This window comes from Pipistrellus hanaki (genome assembly GCF_964339955.1).
Source record: "Pipistrellus hanaki genome assembly, chromosome: 7".
NCBI classification, from domain to species: domain Eukaryota; kingdom Metazoa; phylum Chordata; class Mammalia; order Chiroptera; family Vespertilionidae; genus Pipistrellus; species Pipistrellus hanaki.
The window spans coordinates 66,703,700-66,719,501 of record NC_140509.1 but is presented as its reverse complement, the minus strand read 5'-3'; the positions used below and the strand labels follow the sequence as shown (position 1 = coordinate 66,719,501).

Here is a 15,802-nt window from a genome sequence, read left to right as displayed (position 1 = left end):
AATGCAGAGTGGCAACTAATGCATTTTTTTATTGACTTTTTACAGAGAGGAAGGGAGAGGGATAGAGAGTTAGAAACATCGATGAGAGAAACATTGATCAGTTGCCTCCTGCACACTCCCTTCTGGGTATGTGCCCGCAACCAAGGTACTTGCCCTTGACCAGAATCGAACCTGGGACCCTTGAGTCCTCAGGCCAACGCTCTATCCACTGAGCCAAATTGGTTAGGGCACAACTCATGCATTTAACACCATTTTGTTCTCTTTAGAAAAATGTATTTATATTTAAAACTGTCCAATAACAGATTTGCCAACCAAAGAGATATCTCCCTCCCTCCCCCCCTTCCTTCTTTCCTTTCTCTCGATCTCTCTTCATCACCCTGCTTGGTGTAGTTTGATATTTACTAATAATTGTGAGAAAGACAATAAACAATGTTGTGGCACATAGAGATGGTTGGTCAGGAAGTTATGAAAGGCCACTGAGATCCTGTCAAAAGGTTAGAAAATACAACCTGAAGAGGCTCTCATTGATTATGATGGGGCAATTTGAGCACCAAAAGGAATGACAGCAATGGATTGAAACACTATACACACACATAGACACACTTATATGTATATTTTCACTCTTAAAAAAAAAAAACCGTAACTGGTCACCATTGAAGATTACAAGGATAACTGCCTCATTTTGAATAAAGGTAAGGAATAAAGGCTTTTATCCCGCCTTTCCTATATGAATTTTATTGTGGGGTAAACAGTTGATGTGGAAAATTTCTTATAACAGAATTTTAGCTAATAAATGCCATTTAGTAGCCCCTAATGAAACGACTCTAAGCAAGGGTTATGCATGGATGCTGAAACCATTAATTTAAGAATGATACATCTTCTGAACAATTTTAGGATCACTGCAAGTGGGTCAACCAGAAATTATATACCTTCTAATATAATAGGAAGCTAAAGAAAAAATTGAACTAAATCTAATGAAAAAGCTTCTAGATCTAACTTCAATTTAAAGGAAATAGGAAAGGTAGAAGAAAAGTTAAACACCACCATGAGGAAATAATTAGTCAAGTCCAGAATGTAAAAATACTAATAGGACCATTAACTTTGTTTCTTTAAGACCTAAATGTCATGGGAAGGGGAAGGGGGAAGCAAAGCAAAGTGGGGAAAGAGGACTTTCCTGGATTAGAAGCGACCTCAGAGACATAGCACTGAGATGTAAAATATGGGTTTTATTTGGAACCTGATTCAAATGAACTGTAAAAAGACATTTTTAAGACAATTGGGGTAATATGAAAATGGACAGTATTAGATGATATTAAGGAACTTTTGTTCATCTTGTTGGGTTTGAAAGTGGCTTTGCATATATAAAAAAGAAAACCATCCTTATCTTCTGAAGTATTTATGAGTGAAATTGTCTGATGTTAAAATATTCCAGTAGTCAATTAGTCAATAATGGGATAAAACAAGATAGGCAAAATGTCATTAATTATAGAAGATAAATAACAGATACCTAGGGATTTATTATTCTGTTTTCTTTACTTGTATGCATATTAAAAATTTTCTGTCATGAAAGATTAAAAATTCATTTCACATTAAAAGAAGGATGTAGCTCTTTCTACTCAGTAATTAAAAGTCAGTGTTCCTTTCCTTTGTATTGATACAGATAAGTGTGAACATTCCAGACAGTTTTTCTTTGATGATTTTTAATTAAATAAGCCAACTTTTAAAAGGGCAATATTGTACAGTAGATTTAAAATGAGCTCTTTGGGACTTAGTTTCAGTAATAAAATTTGTCCTCTCAAACTGATTTTGATGGGGTTTAGATTTCATAAAGTAGCACAAAATATTGTCCAGTATCTTTTTCTTTTTGAAATTTTTAAATTAGTTTTCTTCACCATTGCTAAGAGCAATTTCATAAGGTAGGCCTGCAGAGGACCCTGCTGTTAAAGCATAGCTGCATATTTTTCTTCTTTTTTATACTTTGACCATTTGCCATGTGCATTGTTTGAGTGGTAGAAGAGGGGGAATTGGGAGTAGGGAAAAGGTGGAAGAGTGGACTATTGGGAGATGTGTTTTCCATTCAGATTTGTGTCTCTGCCCCTTCATGCATTCCAAAAACTTTAACTCTACTGTTTGCAAAGGCCTACTGGGGAAGATGAACCAGTCAGGCAGGTCCTTACCCTTCGGCAGTCCTTGCCCCTCTGGGGAGAGAGTCGTAAGCTGCTGGTCATCTGAGTTGTACTGTGTCCAGGGCTGTGAATGTGCAGAGTGCTACAAGAGGGGAGGGTCTGGTCTGGGGAAGAGGACATCCTTGAGTCTGACAGGAGAGTAGGAATTGGCTATTTAGGCGGAGAGGTCAGAGGAACAGGGTTAGCAGCAAAGGGAAGTGCATGCTGGAAGGGGAAGGATTGAGCCTGTGTGCCCAGAGCAGTGAGCATTTTGGCCCTTAAGGTAAGGTCAGTGGAAAGATATTGAAGATTTAAAAAAATTTATTCTGAGGATTTAAAAAAATTTACTCTGAAATGTTATATGCATATAAAAACATGTAAAAAATGTATGAGGAACACATGTATATTCATCACCTCGCTAAAGAAATAAAACTTTAGCGATACTGTGGAGTACCTGGTTACTATCCTTCTGTCGTCGTCGTCGTCGTCGTCGTCGTCGTCTTCTTCTTCTTCTTCTTCTTCTTCTTCTTCTTCTTTTTTCTATCCTATTCTTTTCCTTCCCTTTTTCCTTCCTCCTTTCTTCCCAGGAGCAACCACTATCCTCAATTTTCTGTTTATGTATTTTTTCTTTTAGTTCTATTACATATGTATGAATCCCTAGTCATGTGAAGTTTTGCATGCTTTCATCTTTCGGTAGTAAGTAGCATGGATACATCTCAGTGTAGAGTGAGGATTGTAAATTGCAGGAACTATGTAGGATGAAATGACTGAAGGGCTTTGTGTGTGTGTGTGGGGGGGGGGGGTGGTGACTTTAAGTGTGTCTTACAAAGGTAATTTTTTATGCAACGTAGATAACAGATTGGAGGTGAGCAAAAATGAATGGGCAGAACAGTTAGAAGAATGCTATAAACTAGCTGGTAGTTGATGGGTGTAGCCTCTTAAGAGAAATTATATATAAACCCGTAACCATGGCTGCATAATAATCTGGCCACTCAGTGTATTTGTATCTCAAATGGGCACCAAAAGTATTCTACACTTTTGCTGGAGATCAACCACCTATTTTCCCTGAGCCTTCTATCAGCCAGTGCAAAGGGGAAAACTGATCAGGTGCAGATTTATAGTATCTTTGATATCAAATAAATGAGGTACTCAAGAGAAGTACACTGAGTGGCCAGATTAGTATGCGTTCAGAGATCATAATAATCTGGCCACTCAGTGTAGTAGGTGCTTAATACTTATTGAATAGATTAGTGAGTTGACTAAAGGTTAGGATAATGGATTTTATCCCAAACATCCTTATGGCTATAAACTTTTTCCAGCGCTTGAAGTTAATGCAAAACTCCTGTTCTTACTAGACATTTCCACTTGAGTATCTTGCTGGCACCTCAAACTCAGTATGTCTAAAATTACACCTTATCTTCCTTCCTCCAGTCTTCCAGTTTGTTCAAGCCAGCATCACTGACAGTCCCCAGGCACAAAACCTTGGCGTTATGCGGTGGTCACTAGTCCTAATATCTTGGTGCTTTCTGTGCCCACATATATCTTTGGAGGAGTTTCTGGTCAGTGTTTGCACCTCTGCTTCCTGCTATTAACATTGTAGCCAGCCCTCAAGGCCCTTCTTGAATCCTTCTCTGCTGGTATCAAGCTGAAGTTTCCACCCCAGCACCACTTGTATACTTAGGTCTATAGTTCTTTTTTTAAAACACAGTATCCTGACTTGTACTGTTAGTTACTACCCCATGTCCTAATACTTTAAACACAGTAAAGCAAATAAACTGGTTATTGATTGAGTCACCTTTATTTCCTTCTTATTAATCCATTTTTAACTTCATCATGTGTGCCTATCCTTAGTTTTGTCCTAGAGCCCGTATGCTTGCCATGTTGTGTGACCGATAAGTCAGCTGGCAGGACACTGCCATCTGCATAGTTTTCTTGCCTCCGGCTTTTTACCTCATCAGGGATGGGTTCTCTCTGAGCCTATGGGGTCTCTTGCCATTTTAAAAGGTGAGGGGTCATAGGGTTTCAAGTCCTGCATCAGGCTGGAAATGGATAGAGGCAGTGGAGTGTGAGCTCATGATGTTAGTTTTTAGTTGTATTCAGTTATCTTTTAAAATGAAACCAATAACTCTTTATACCTACTTAAAACAAAGTTACAGATTGTGAACATAAATTTGGTTGGTTTAATTATTTTAATTCACATTTATTGAGTTATATTGCAATGAGCATAGATGTATAAGATGTACCTCTTAAGATTTTACTTAGAGTGGTCTTTCAAAATCTAGCAGTTATTTAACATGAATATTAGTAAAATATGGTAAATGCTGAATCAGAAGTAGGTGCTGTTGGAACGCACAGAAGGAAGCATTTAAATCATTGAGGGATCATCAGGGGAAGCGTATGTCATGAAGGACATCATCGGGCCAAGAGTTGACATTTGAGCAGGAGTTAACCAGGTGAACAGGGACTTTAAGTTCTGCATATGTTTAGTTCATGAAAACAAAATAGAATAAGTGTGAGCCCAAAGATAGCTCTAGTGAAGGGTGATACCAATAGGGTAGTGTTTTATTTCTTTAATATCACAGCTCATTGTCACCAAGAAGTTCCTGTTCAACAGTGCCCTGGAGCAGCATGCTGTAGAGATGGCCTAGCAAAGTGGTTAACTGTGGGCTATATAATTAGGCCGCCCAGGTTCAGATTTCAGCTCTAGCTTTGGGAATTCAACTTTGACATATTATCTACTTCATAGACGTGAAGATTAAATGAGATAAAATACACGACGTGTTTATGGAAACATCCTGCATGCAGTAGGTGCTCAATAAGGATTTGCTTTTATAGTTATTTTTCACTGTTCACATCAGCCAGAGCAGAGGTTGCCAAACTACTATACTTGGGCCAAGGCTAAACCCACCCCACTGTCCGATTTGAAATAAAGTTTTATTGAAACACAGCCATGCCCGTTCCTTAAATATCATCTATGGCTACTTTTGTGCTCTACAAGACTGAATTTAGTAGTTTTGACAGAGAGCAAATGGTCTAGAAAGCCTATAATATTTATTTGGTCCTTAACAGAAGATATTTGTTGAGTCCTGGACTAGAAGATAAAATAAAGCTCTTCAGCTCTCAAAATCTTCAGGGATTGCTTCCAAACCTGCCTTTCCACCCATAATTAACAAATGGCTGTAGCAGTCTTTGGTTTCTGCTGCCCCTTCTGTATACTTTATGAGCTGCTCTCTGCTACTGGATTGTGGTTTCTGTAGTGTTACAATTGCTCTTTTCTCTTTTGCATGGATGTGGGTAGCAGCAGGGCCAGGACTAGGGCAAGCTGGATAAGGCACTCACCTTGAGTATATAATTTAAAGGAGCCCCCCAAAAACTTAGTAGTCAAAATAAATAATGTCTTAGTGCAGTAATTAAAAAACAAAAACAAAAATTAACACAGAAATCTACAATTAACAAAATATCAGTTCTACTGGAAAATAAAGATAGGATCAGCATTACTAATTTTTTGGTTTTACTCAGGCTCCAAGATGCTCAGCTTAGCACTGGGCAGCTGAGAACAGGTAACCCATACTTAAACCACTACTCACCCCAAATACTCATACTTCTTACATAAATATGGTGTCGTTTTTAGATTTAAAATAACCTGCTGATCACATTTAATGACATACTCAGATCCATGTCTGGACTACTTTCATAAAGTATAATTATGCAAGTATTCTATTGAACTTAGCTTATAGTAGTGATCTATATATAATCTGTTGTATAAAATGACATTGAAATTTTTTCCAAATAGTTTATCTGAAATGGTTCACTGAGAGCAGTGAAGCGTAGGTTAGAATAGCCGCACTGGATAACTAAAACTGTTTACCAAGAGATCTGGAAGGATCACCTGGTTCCTATAAGCTTTTTCTGAGAAAGGCCAGCTAGTGATAGTAATTGAATTTTAATGTTTTATGGTAAACATTGACCCAGCAAGCTTTCTTAGATGGCTTTCTGATCTACTTTGACATTTCCTCAGGGTGCTGCAAACAGTGACTTGTGGTAGGTTTAAAAATATGTATGATTTGTTTTAGTGAAGGAGATTTGGGAATATTCTGTAGGATTTTATTAAAGTAGAATCTGTAAGGAATAAGTCTGGAGGAGTGGACAAGGTAACTTTCTGTTTCTCAGACACTGTGTTAAGATTTGTAGACTTGATGTTTCAACAAAGTAAATTAGTTGTTCTAGCTGGCTATCACTGTTATAGAGATGAAATATAATATCGAACTTGATGCCCTTTTGCTTTCTAAATAACACTTTTAAATGTTTTATAGGTATACAGTGTTGATTGGAGCCAAACCAGAGGCGAACACCTTGTGGTATCTGGTTCATGGGATCAAACCATCAAACTGGTATGTTGATATTACTGTTTTTAAAAACAAATATTCCTTTCCCTAAAGCTTCCAATGCTTTTTTTCTATTCTAGAATATTTTTACGTAGCTTTTAAATTAGGCAGCTAATTTTATTTTTTTTAAAGGTATGAAAGCATTTATTAAAATTTAATATTTTCTAATCTTTTGGCTGTAAACTAATAATCAGCTCAACATTGATTATTTTGGCCCCATAAATGCCATCTTGCTTTATGTAAAAAATAGATTTTTAGCCAAAACCGGTTTGGCTCAGCGGTAGAGCGTCGGTCTGTGAACTGAGAGGTCCCAGGTTCGATTCTGGGCATGTACTTTGGTTGCGGGCACATCCCCGGTGGGGGGTGTGCAGGAGGCAGCTGGTCGATGTTTCTCTCTCATTGACGTTTCTAGCTCTCTATCTCTTTCCCTTCCTTCCTCTCTGTAAAAAATCAATAAAATATATTTAAAAAAATAGATTTTTAAAAAGTCCTTGAGACACATATGTATAGTATGTGTGTGTGTGTGTCTGTGTGTGTGTGTGTGTGTGTATTATATGTGAAAGCATACATTTGAATTTACCTGTTAAGTAATTGATCTGTTCATTTATTTGTAGTGGGATCCAAATGTTGGCAAGTCTTTATGCACCTTTAGAGGCCATGAAAGTGTCATTTATAGCACAATCTGGTCTCCCCACATGCCTGGTTGCTTTGCTTCAGCCTCAGGTAAATAATCCATATTTACCAAAAGTCTTACTTGTAGTGAATGGTGGTCTTGCTTTCCCCAATAGGTGGCGCTGTGTACCTTAGATTCCAAGGAAATAACACACACAAAAAAAATACCAAACAAAACAGCCCACAATTTTTTGTGCTCTTTATACTTTTTCATTCTTTACCAACCTCTATACATTCTTTACCAACTTGGATTACTTTTTGACGATTCTAACCATTTGACTTATGTGTTTCTTTTTGATGAGGTAAGAGTGTGGGACAAAGAGCAAGTGAAGGCTTTGGCGTTAGTCTCTCTTTGATGTTTACCCTCCTTTTAGGAGTATTCTCTGTAATTCACTGCTCCTAAGCCATAGCAAAGATAGGTTTTGGTATGATCTTTTTTCTGACTGTTGCTTTGCTTCTGATTGATGTTAGCAATTTTAAGGTGAAGTAGATACTTATATTTATGTCTCTATTTTTTATAGAGAAAATTTATTTTGTTAACTTTAATAATTACACTTTGTACTGTTTGCATAGAGATTTACAAACGTGTTTTGTGGGCCAATTCATAAATAATGTAAAATCTGAACAGTCAAACTTTTAAGTTGTAGAGACACATTGCCCAGGTTCTCTGCAGTGCCATTGACAGCAGCGCAGGCCACCTGCCTAATCTAATGGCGGTTTAAGTAGCTGTCTGGCTTTTCACTCATTTCTAGCTGCTCTAGAGCTCCTTTCCCTAGGCCACTTGCCTCATTCTTCTCACACCCCTTCAACCCTGCCCTCTCCGCTCTTGTACTTTCATCATTTACCTTTTCTTCCCACCAGTCTAGCCTCTCTCTTGTGCTCTCCTGATTTTACATGAACAAGTTCAGTGTCAGGGTCCGCCAGCTGAAACGGAAGAGCAACCCCTTCTGCCTGTGGTTAGAGAGAGAACTTTCTCCACAGAGAAGAAGCAGTCCATGGAAAGACATTTGGAGTTAGAGTTCATGTGGTTAAGAATATGGAATACCAGTTCTTAGTGATATTGTAGTATCTGCTACACCAAGACTTTTAATAGTGTGAATTAGATAGAACACACTATTAAGGAAAAAATGTAATTTATCTTAGGCAGATTACAACTGGTAATAAATCTTTCAAAATTAGGAACCAGTCTAGCTGTTTTTACTAGCCCCTGAGCTGCTTCACTTAAATGGTTTTATCTTTGGTTTGTTTATCAGAACAAAGGTTGCTAAATTGGAGTAACAGTTATAAGAATATGTAACATGTGCTAATTAATCATAAATATTGTGGTGATTGACTAAGTAAGATAATCAGTTTTTATTTTTTACTTTTATTACTTTAAAAAAAGTGGTATTCCAGATAATTCCTATTCCAACCGTGTACCTACAGTGCGGAAATGCAAACAACACAGAAACATGCCAAATAAAAAATAGAAGCCTTTCCTTTCCCTCCCCTTTATTTAACCATTATTAACATTTTCTTGTGTTTCGCCATAAAAATTCTTTGGCTCACTCCAGAATATATGGTACAAAAAGATTTAAAATATTTATGGGGAATATTCTTGAGGAAAAAGTCAGGTATTTTCAAAGGCTGAATTTGCTTAGTGATGTTAGGTTTTATATGCTTATAGCTATAAAAACCTTTGTTGTTGTTGAAATTGCATAGGAAAATAACTTTGTGACTATGAGTCAGGAATTCTCCTGTTCCAGATACCAAATTCTTTATCCCCATTGAAAGCATTGTTTTTAGAAAACAGTTTTTGATTGTACAGATTTCTTAGTAATCTTAATATAGTATAACTGAATTGAATAAATCATACCACCATTCAGAAAGAGTTTTTGGACCATAGTTTTGATAAACTGATGGAAAAGAATATCCATCAATTATATATTGTGAATTATATATACATTTATATTATATATTTAAATGTATTAAAATAATTTTAAAATAGAGAAAGAAGTACATCAAGGCTTTTGGGATGGGAAGAATAATATATTTTTTCTTGTCACATTTCCTTTTCCAAGCTTAAATTCATTCTTTCATCTTTTATCTTTCTGTTGTGCAGCTAGTCATAAGGCCATTTATGTATTAAATAAATGATAGCAATACTGATACATTTAATTTGGATTAACTCTTTAGCCTACCTATATAACCTGAGGTAATCATCGTTTGTGCTTTAATTTATTGCAAATGCTAATGAGTTTCATGTTTATAATTAATAACATCTGTAAGTTGACCACAGTTCAGTGTAATGGTTATACATAATTTTTATAATTTTACTATTAGTGAAAAGCTCTAATACAGAGAGCATTAGTACAATTAAATTAAAATTTTAATGAAGATGTGAATCAAGTTTATATTAGTATATTTTCTTAGAGAAGGCATGCCCCTTAGTTTCATATCCTACAGTTTCAAAGGAGACATTTCAAACCCTGAATAGAATTAATGCTATGGAATAGATCCACTTTCAATGAACTAAAACATGCTTCAAGGGTAAAACAATGAAGACATGTCCGCTGGGAGCTTTGATTGTCATGATTCATAATAAATTAGAATTAATAATGAGTGCAATCTTACATATTTGGAAAAGTGTTATTAAGTAAAACTCCCTGAAATACTAACATATTAAAAAAAATTCCTTTATCTTATTATTGTATATAATTTTGTTAATTTATATTATTATTTAAGTTCTAAAATTGTCTCCAGTTTACTTTGTTCTTTTTTTATGCCCATGACCAAATGCAAAATTTGACAGTGACAAAATTATGAACTAACACAGCTGTATTTATTTAAATGTCAAGCAGAATTGTGTATATTAGCCCTTTATTTGAACTGAGTCACACACACCACTTGTTCCATTGGCCTTTTGTGTAGCGTGTTATATGTAATATTGACTCTGGATATTACATATGGAGTATTCAATGTGAGATTGAATAGCAGAAAAAGATTAGTTGTATGTAAAATATTAACAGTATAATCATAAAACTTAACATTTAAAAATATCTGTATGTGGTAAATATAGTGTATAAAACAGTCTGTTATCAACAGTGATCATTAGCTTTAGTAGAAAAAAAGATCATCTGTTTAATGACATTATTTTCATGTGTTATATTAGAAATGAATATAAATAGCGGTCATATCAACAAGGACTTGTTTTGTTGAAATTGAAAAAATATTCTGACCCAAACTAGTTAAGGAAGAAGATAATTTATTTGCTCACATAGTTTTAAAGTCCAGAATTAGAACTGGCTTTATAGAGACTCTAGAGGCCCGATATATGAAATTTGTGCACTGGGGTGTCCCTCAGCCCGGCCTGCAGCCTCTCCAATCTGGGAACCCTAAGGGGATGTCTGACTGCCAGTTTAGGTCCAATCCCACCGGCAGTCAGACATCCCTCTCACAATCCAAGACCACTGGCTTCTAACCACTCACCTGCCTGATTGCCCCTAACTGCTTCTGACTGCCAGCCTGAGTACCGCTGACTGCTCCTCTGTCAGCCTGATTGATGCCTAACTGCTCCCCTGCTGGCTTGATCACCCGCAACTGCCCTCCCCTGCTGGCCTGGTTCCCCCCAACTGCCCTTCCCTGCCACCCCTAAGGTCCCCAACTGCTCTCCCCTACTGGCATGATGGCCCCCAACTGCCCTTGCCTGCCGGCCCGATTGCCCCCTCCCCTGCTGGCCCAATTGGCTTCTTCTGCATGAGGCAGCGGAGACTCCGGGACCCCCAGGCCTCACTGCACAAAGCAGCTGCTGGGTCCCGCCTCCACTGTGCATATGGCCATCTTGTGGCAGCCCTCTTGTGGTGGCCATCTTGTGATAACGTTGCATGCAAAGACCACCTAGACTTTTATTAGTATAGATGACTGGATATAGGGTTCGAAGGATGTTCTTGTCCTCATTTTTGTTCTGTCTTCTGCTCAGTTGGTTTCAGTATCAGGTACCACGTGATGGCAAAATGGCAGTAGTTTTAACCCCATATCGTTTTTGGTTTCTGTGCTGTATGAAAAAATGAGAGGTTCTCAGACATCTAGGAAAGTTTTGTTTTCTCTCATTGGCTCTCAAGGTCTCTGTGGTTGGAAAGGGGTATGCAATGTGTTAGTTGGCTTCTGCCGGCTTAGTTCCTGCAGTTGGGAATGGGAAATGGGAAAGAGTGGTGCCCAAACTATAAACTAGTACCTGAAAATGGGAAGAGTTGAATCCTGATTAGGTGGAAGTAGATGGATACATTCTGGGGGGCCAAATGCTGCTCACTGAAGGCTTAAAATAGATATGAGGGGTTTTGATGAAAATCAAGCGCTAGACCTGTGTGCTATGAAATATGTTCCTTCAAAAAACTTACTCAAAGATTTAGTAACCTTCAAAGTTGTATGCAAATGTAAAAATAAATTTATCATTAGCTAAATTAAGACAGGCCAAAAAGGGGGATTTGTTAGAGATTTAGATTTAGATTTACCTTCCATAGCAGAGTTCTCTAAGGACGTTGCACTTTGTCTAGTTCATGGTAGTCATATTAGTACAGAATTTATATTTCTAAATTATACGAGCTAGAAGGGAAGAATATTTGAGCTCGTTGTGGAAAGAGGATTAATGTGAAGTAAACTTTCGTGTGAACCATGAAAACTAAGTTACTGCTCTTACAGACTCCATATAATTACATAAATGATAGCCATGTGTGAATATGTTGGGTCTAGTAGTTAAGAAAAACCTCATTCTACTTTAACTAAGAAAAAGTCATATGATATCTGATAGGCATCTGGTATTTCAATTAAATTAAATTATTTGGGCCCAATATACATCCTTTTGCTACTCAGTTCATTTCACTGTTTCAGACTCAACTTTACACTCATTCTGGCTAACCAGTCTGGCTCCGTGGATAGAGTATTGGCCTGCGGATTGAAGGGTCCCAGGTTCGACTTCATTCAAGGGCATGTATCTTGGTTGCAGGCACATCCCCATTTGGGGCTGTGCAGAAGGCAGCTGATCGATGTTTCTCTCTCATCGATGTTTCTAACTCTCTATCCTTCTCCCTTCTTCTCTGTAAAAAAATCAATAAAATATATTTTAAAAAAAAGAATATTTTAAAGATTTAACACTTTTATATGTCATTTATTAAAATATCTACTCTGTGCTAGCGGTCATGATTGGTGCTTTGCAGAAACTTTTATTACACTAAATTCTACGTTCAGTAATAAAATTGTTACTGTTTTATTTCTTGTAGCATGTGCTGATACAGGGCGCTAACTTTATTTAATAGAAGCAAGAATTTTTGGGCTCTTTTCCTAAAGAGAAAAACACACATATGTGTTTGGTCAGCACTATGCTTTTCTCAGTGTGAGACTCAGGTTTTTCCAATTTGAACATCTAAAAAAACATTGTCATGGTGTGTTATTTGTTGTAGTTTATCAGTTTTAGTAGATCTTATAATGCATTATTATGGTTAAACAATATGTGTATTTATGTGATAAGCAGATGGCAATATCCTCTCAGAAAGCAGTGTGTTTCCCATGACTTTTCATCATGAATACATGTCATTGAGCATGCAGGTGGTGTGATGCACAGTGATCCGGCCTTCCTCTTTCACCAGGTGACCAGACTCTGAGGATTTGGGATGTGAAGGCAGCAGGAGTCAGAATCGTGGTTCCAGCACATCAGGCAGAAGTTTTGAGTTGCGACTGGTGTAAATACAATGAGGTAAGCTATCTGGCTCTGTCCTGATCTGTCCAGCCCTTCCCAATGGTGAAATGTTCTAGATTTTATTTTGTCTTTGTTTATGTGGATTTGATAGTGTTTGTGGACCATTAAGTTAAATTTAGTCCCTTTCACTTCTAATTGATGATTGTGAGTGACCTACATTAGCATTAATTGGGTTTAAGTGCACATAAAACAGGCAGAATAAGAAACAGAAATTCTCAAAGTTCAACAGTGCAGCCTTACTTGTTTGTTTTGGAAACAGCTTCACAATTTATGTGATTTTTTTTTTTTTATTGCTCTTAACCCTGCCAATTTGTGTCAACTTTTGCTTCCCATCCTTGTTCATTTGCTACTCAGGCTGCTGAACTATTTGTAGGTTGATTTTTAATTTAACATTCCACCAGTTTTTAATATTTTCTGTTTTATCTTCCCTTATAAGCTTAACCAAGCTTCATGCTTCTTAAGATAGCAGTGTCCATTTTTAACTTGTAACGCTTCAGTTAACCACAGAAACATGTGAATTAGAAATAGTAATGGATCAAATGTGTGCTGACATATATACATTTATATACCTGAAGTGGTCTGTTACTGTGACAAAGAAGTAAAACATATGCCTTATTGTCCCCTGTGTAAATTAATGAATAAAAATTAAGAGAACATTATATTGGCATAGTTTTTTAAATAAAAAGAAATAAAATAGATTAAAAGAAAATACAGTACCTATACAATAGTAATACTTGATCAAAATAAAAATTTCAGTGCTGACAACTACAGTTTATTCTCATCATAATGAATTTTTCATATAGGAGAATGAAGTTGTGAACTATATATTTGGGAATTCTAAAAAAGATGCCCATTGACACTTGAGAGTGCTTTAAATTTTCTTTTTAAACATTGAAACTTACCTTTAAATGATCTTATACTGAAGCCCAACACATTGAGACAGTGAATTATTGGTGTGGTTGATGTGGGATAGGGCTGAGTGTGCACTTGGCCTATTCAGCCAGGAACTCTGGATCCACTTGAGTTTATAAAAAGCAGAAGTTGCAAAACCCACTAGATAAGGAGGCTTATCATTATTTGCATAGATTTTCTGATATAGTTAGATATCATATTAAGCCATGGCCTGTAGGAGTTGGGAACAATGATTGAATTAGATTTAGAAAAATATATAAAGATTTAATTTATACCTTTGCTTTCAAATATTCCTAAATTAACAGAACCTTTGCCTTTTAATGCCCAGAAAACCCCCAGGGCATGCTGAAGAGAAAGGTTGGCTCATTGTCAGATATAATTTTTAACCCATTACATACTTACTAATATTACTAAAAGTGGATTGGAAAATCTACAGTACTATTTGGGACCATGCCTTTTTCTGTAGTGTGTAGTGTTCCATACATACTAAAAGCATATGGAGTTCTTTTTCTCTCAAGTCAGACTAATTTTTGCTTTTCTGATGTATATTTTGATTCCTTTCTATAATTGTCATTTAATTTCTCAAGAATGACTCCTGGGTTCTGATTAAATAATAATCCGAAAATAGATATTGTTTCTAATAAAAGAATCTGGACACTACTTAATTGAAGAGTTGTCACAGTTTATTTTTCTCTGCATTGCTTTCAGAATTTGCTGGTGACAGGGGCAGTTGATTGTAGTTTGAGGGGCTGGGACTTGAGGAATGTTCGACAACCAGTGTTTGAACTGCTTGGTCACACCTATGCTATCAGGAGAGTGAAAGTAAGTTTTTATCTTTTCTTTTTATACATAGAATAAAATGTAATCAATGAAATATAAAAGGTGCTTAGAAGTTGGAGTTATTAATTCTTTTTTATGAATGTTTTTGTTACCCAACTAGTTATAGTGAACATTGAAAGCTAATATTAGGTAAAATATATATATTTTTAATATATTTTATTGATTTTGTACAGAGAGGAAGGGAGAGAGATAGAGAGTTAGAAACATCGATGAGAGAGTCATCGATCAGCTGCCTCTTGCACATCCCCTACTGGGGATATGCCCGCAACCAAGGTACATGCCCTTGACCGGAATCGAACCCGGGACCCTTCAGTCCCCAAGCCGACGCTCTATCCATTGAGCCAAACCGGTCCCGGCTTAGGTAAAATATTTGAATAATTATTGAATGAATTGGGACAATGTAGTAAATTCATACTTAGAGTTAAATAATTTTTGTTATTCTGTCATCCCCAATCTACTATTTATTTTATTTATTTATTTATTTATTTATTTTTCTTTTTTTATTAAGGTATTATATGTGTACATATCTTACTATTGCCCCCCCGACTCCCATACATACCCTCCCTCCCCAGATCTACTATTTCTTTTAATATTTTTAAACTATAATAATTACTTTTAGTATTGTATGCTTCATAATTTCTTATTCAGTGAGATGGTCTCTTTATTTTGTTGAAACTCATATAGCAAAATGGTTACTTTTTTTCTTTTTTCTAACATGATAGTATATATGAATGTTCAAACATTTGAGGTATAAAAAATTTTTCCACTCTGTAAACAGCAGAGGATGAGATAAATTTTTTCTGCTGCTCCTAAGAAATTTGCCTGCTTATAACAGCCATAATTTAGTTTTCCAGCTTCTATTTATTCCAGGCAGATTAAGAAACAGAAATTTAAAGAATTTCATTCTTTGTTTTTTACACAGAAGGTAAAACGTACTTTATCGATCTTTTCTTTAAAAAAAATATTTTTACTGGTTTCAGACAGGAAGGGAGAGGGAGAGAGAGCTAGAAACATCAAAGATGAGAGAGAATCATTGATTGGCTGCCTCTTGCATGCCCCCTACTGGGGATTGATGCCACAACCCAGGCATATGCCCT

General features: G+C 36.4%; 1 protein-coding gene across 1 annotated transcript in view; it reads left to right on the top strand.

Moving 5' to 3' along the window:
* PEX7 (peroxisomal biogenesis factor 7) overlaps positions 1–15,802 on the top strand; it is a 57,812-nt gene that overhangs the window by 7,864 nt on the left and 34,146 nt on the right. The window contains exons 4-7 of the mRNA XM_084890693.1: positions 6,479–6,556; positions 7,165–7,273; positions 12,844–12,950; positions 14,574–14,687. Coding sequence (XP_084746819.1) covers positions 6,479–6,556; positions 7,165–7,273; positions 12,844–12,950; positions 14,574–14,687 — 408 coding nt within the window. The remainder of the gene's footprint in view (positions 1–6,478; positions 6,557–7,164; positions 7,274–12,843; positions 12,951–14,573; positions 14,688–15,802) is intronic.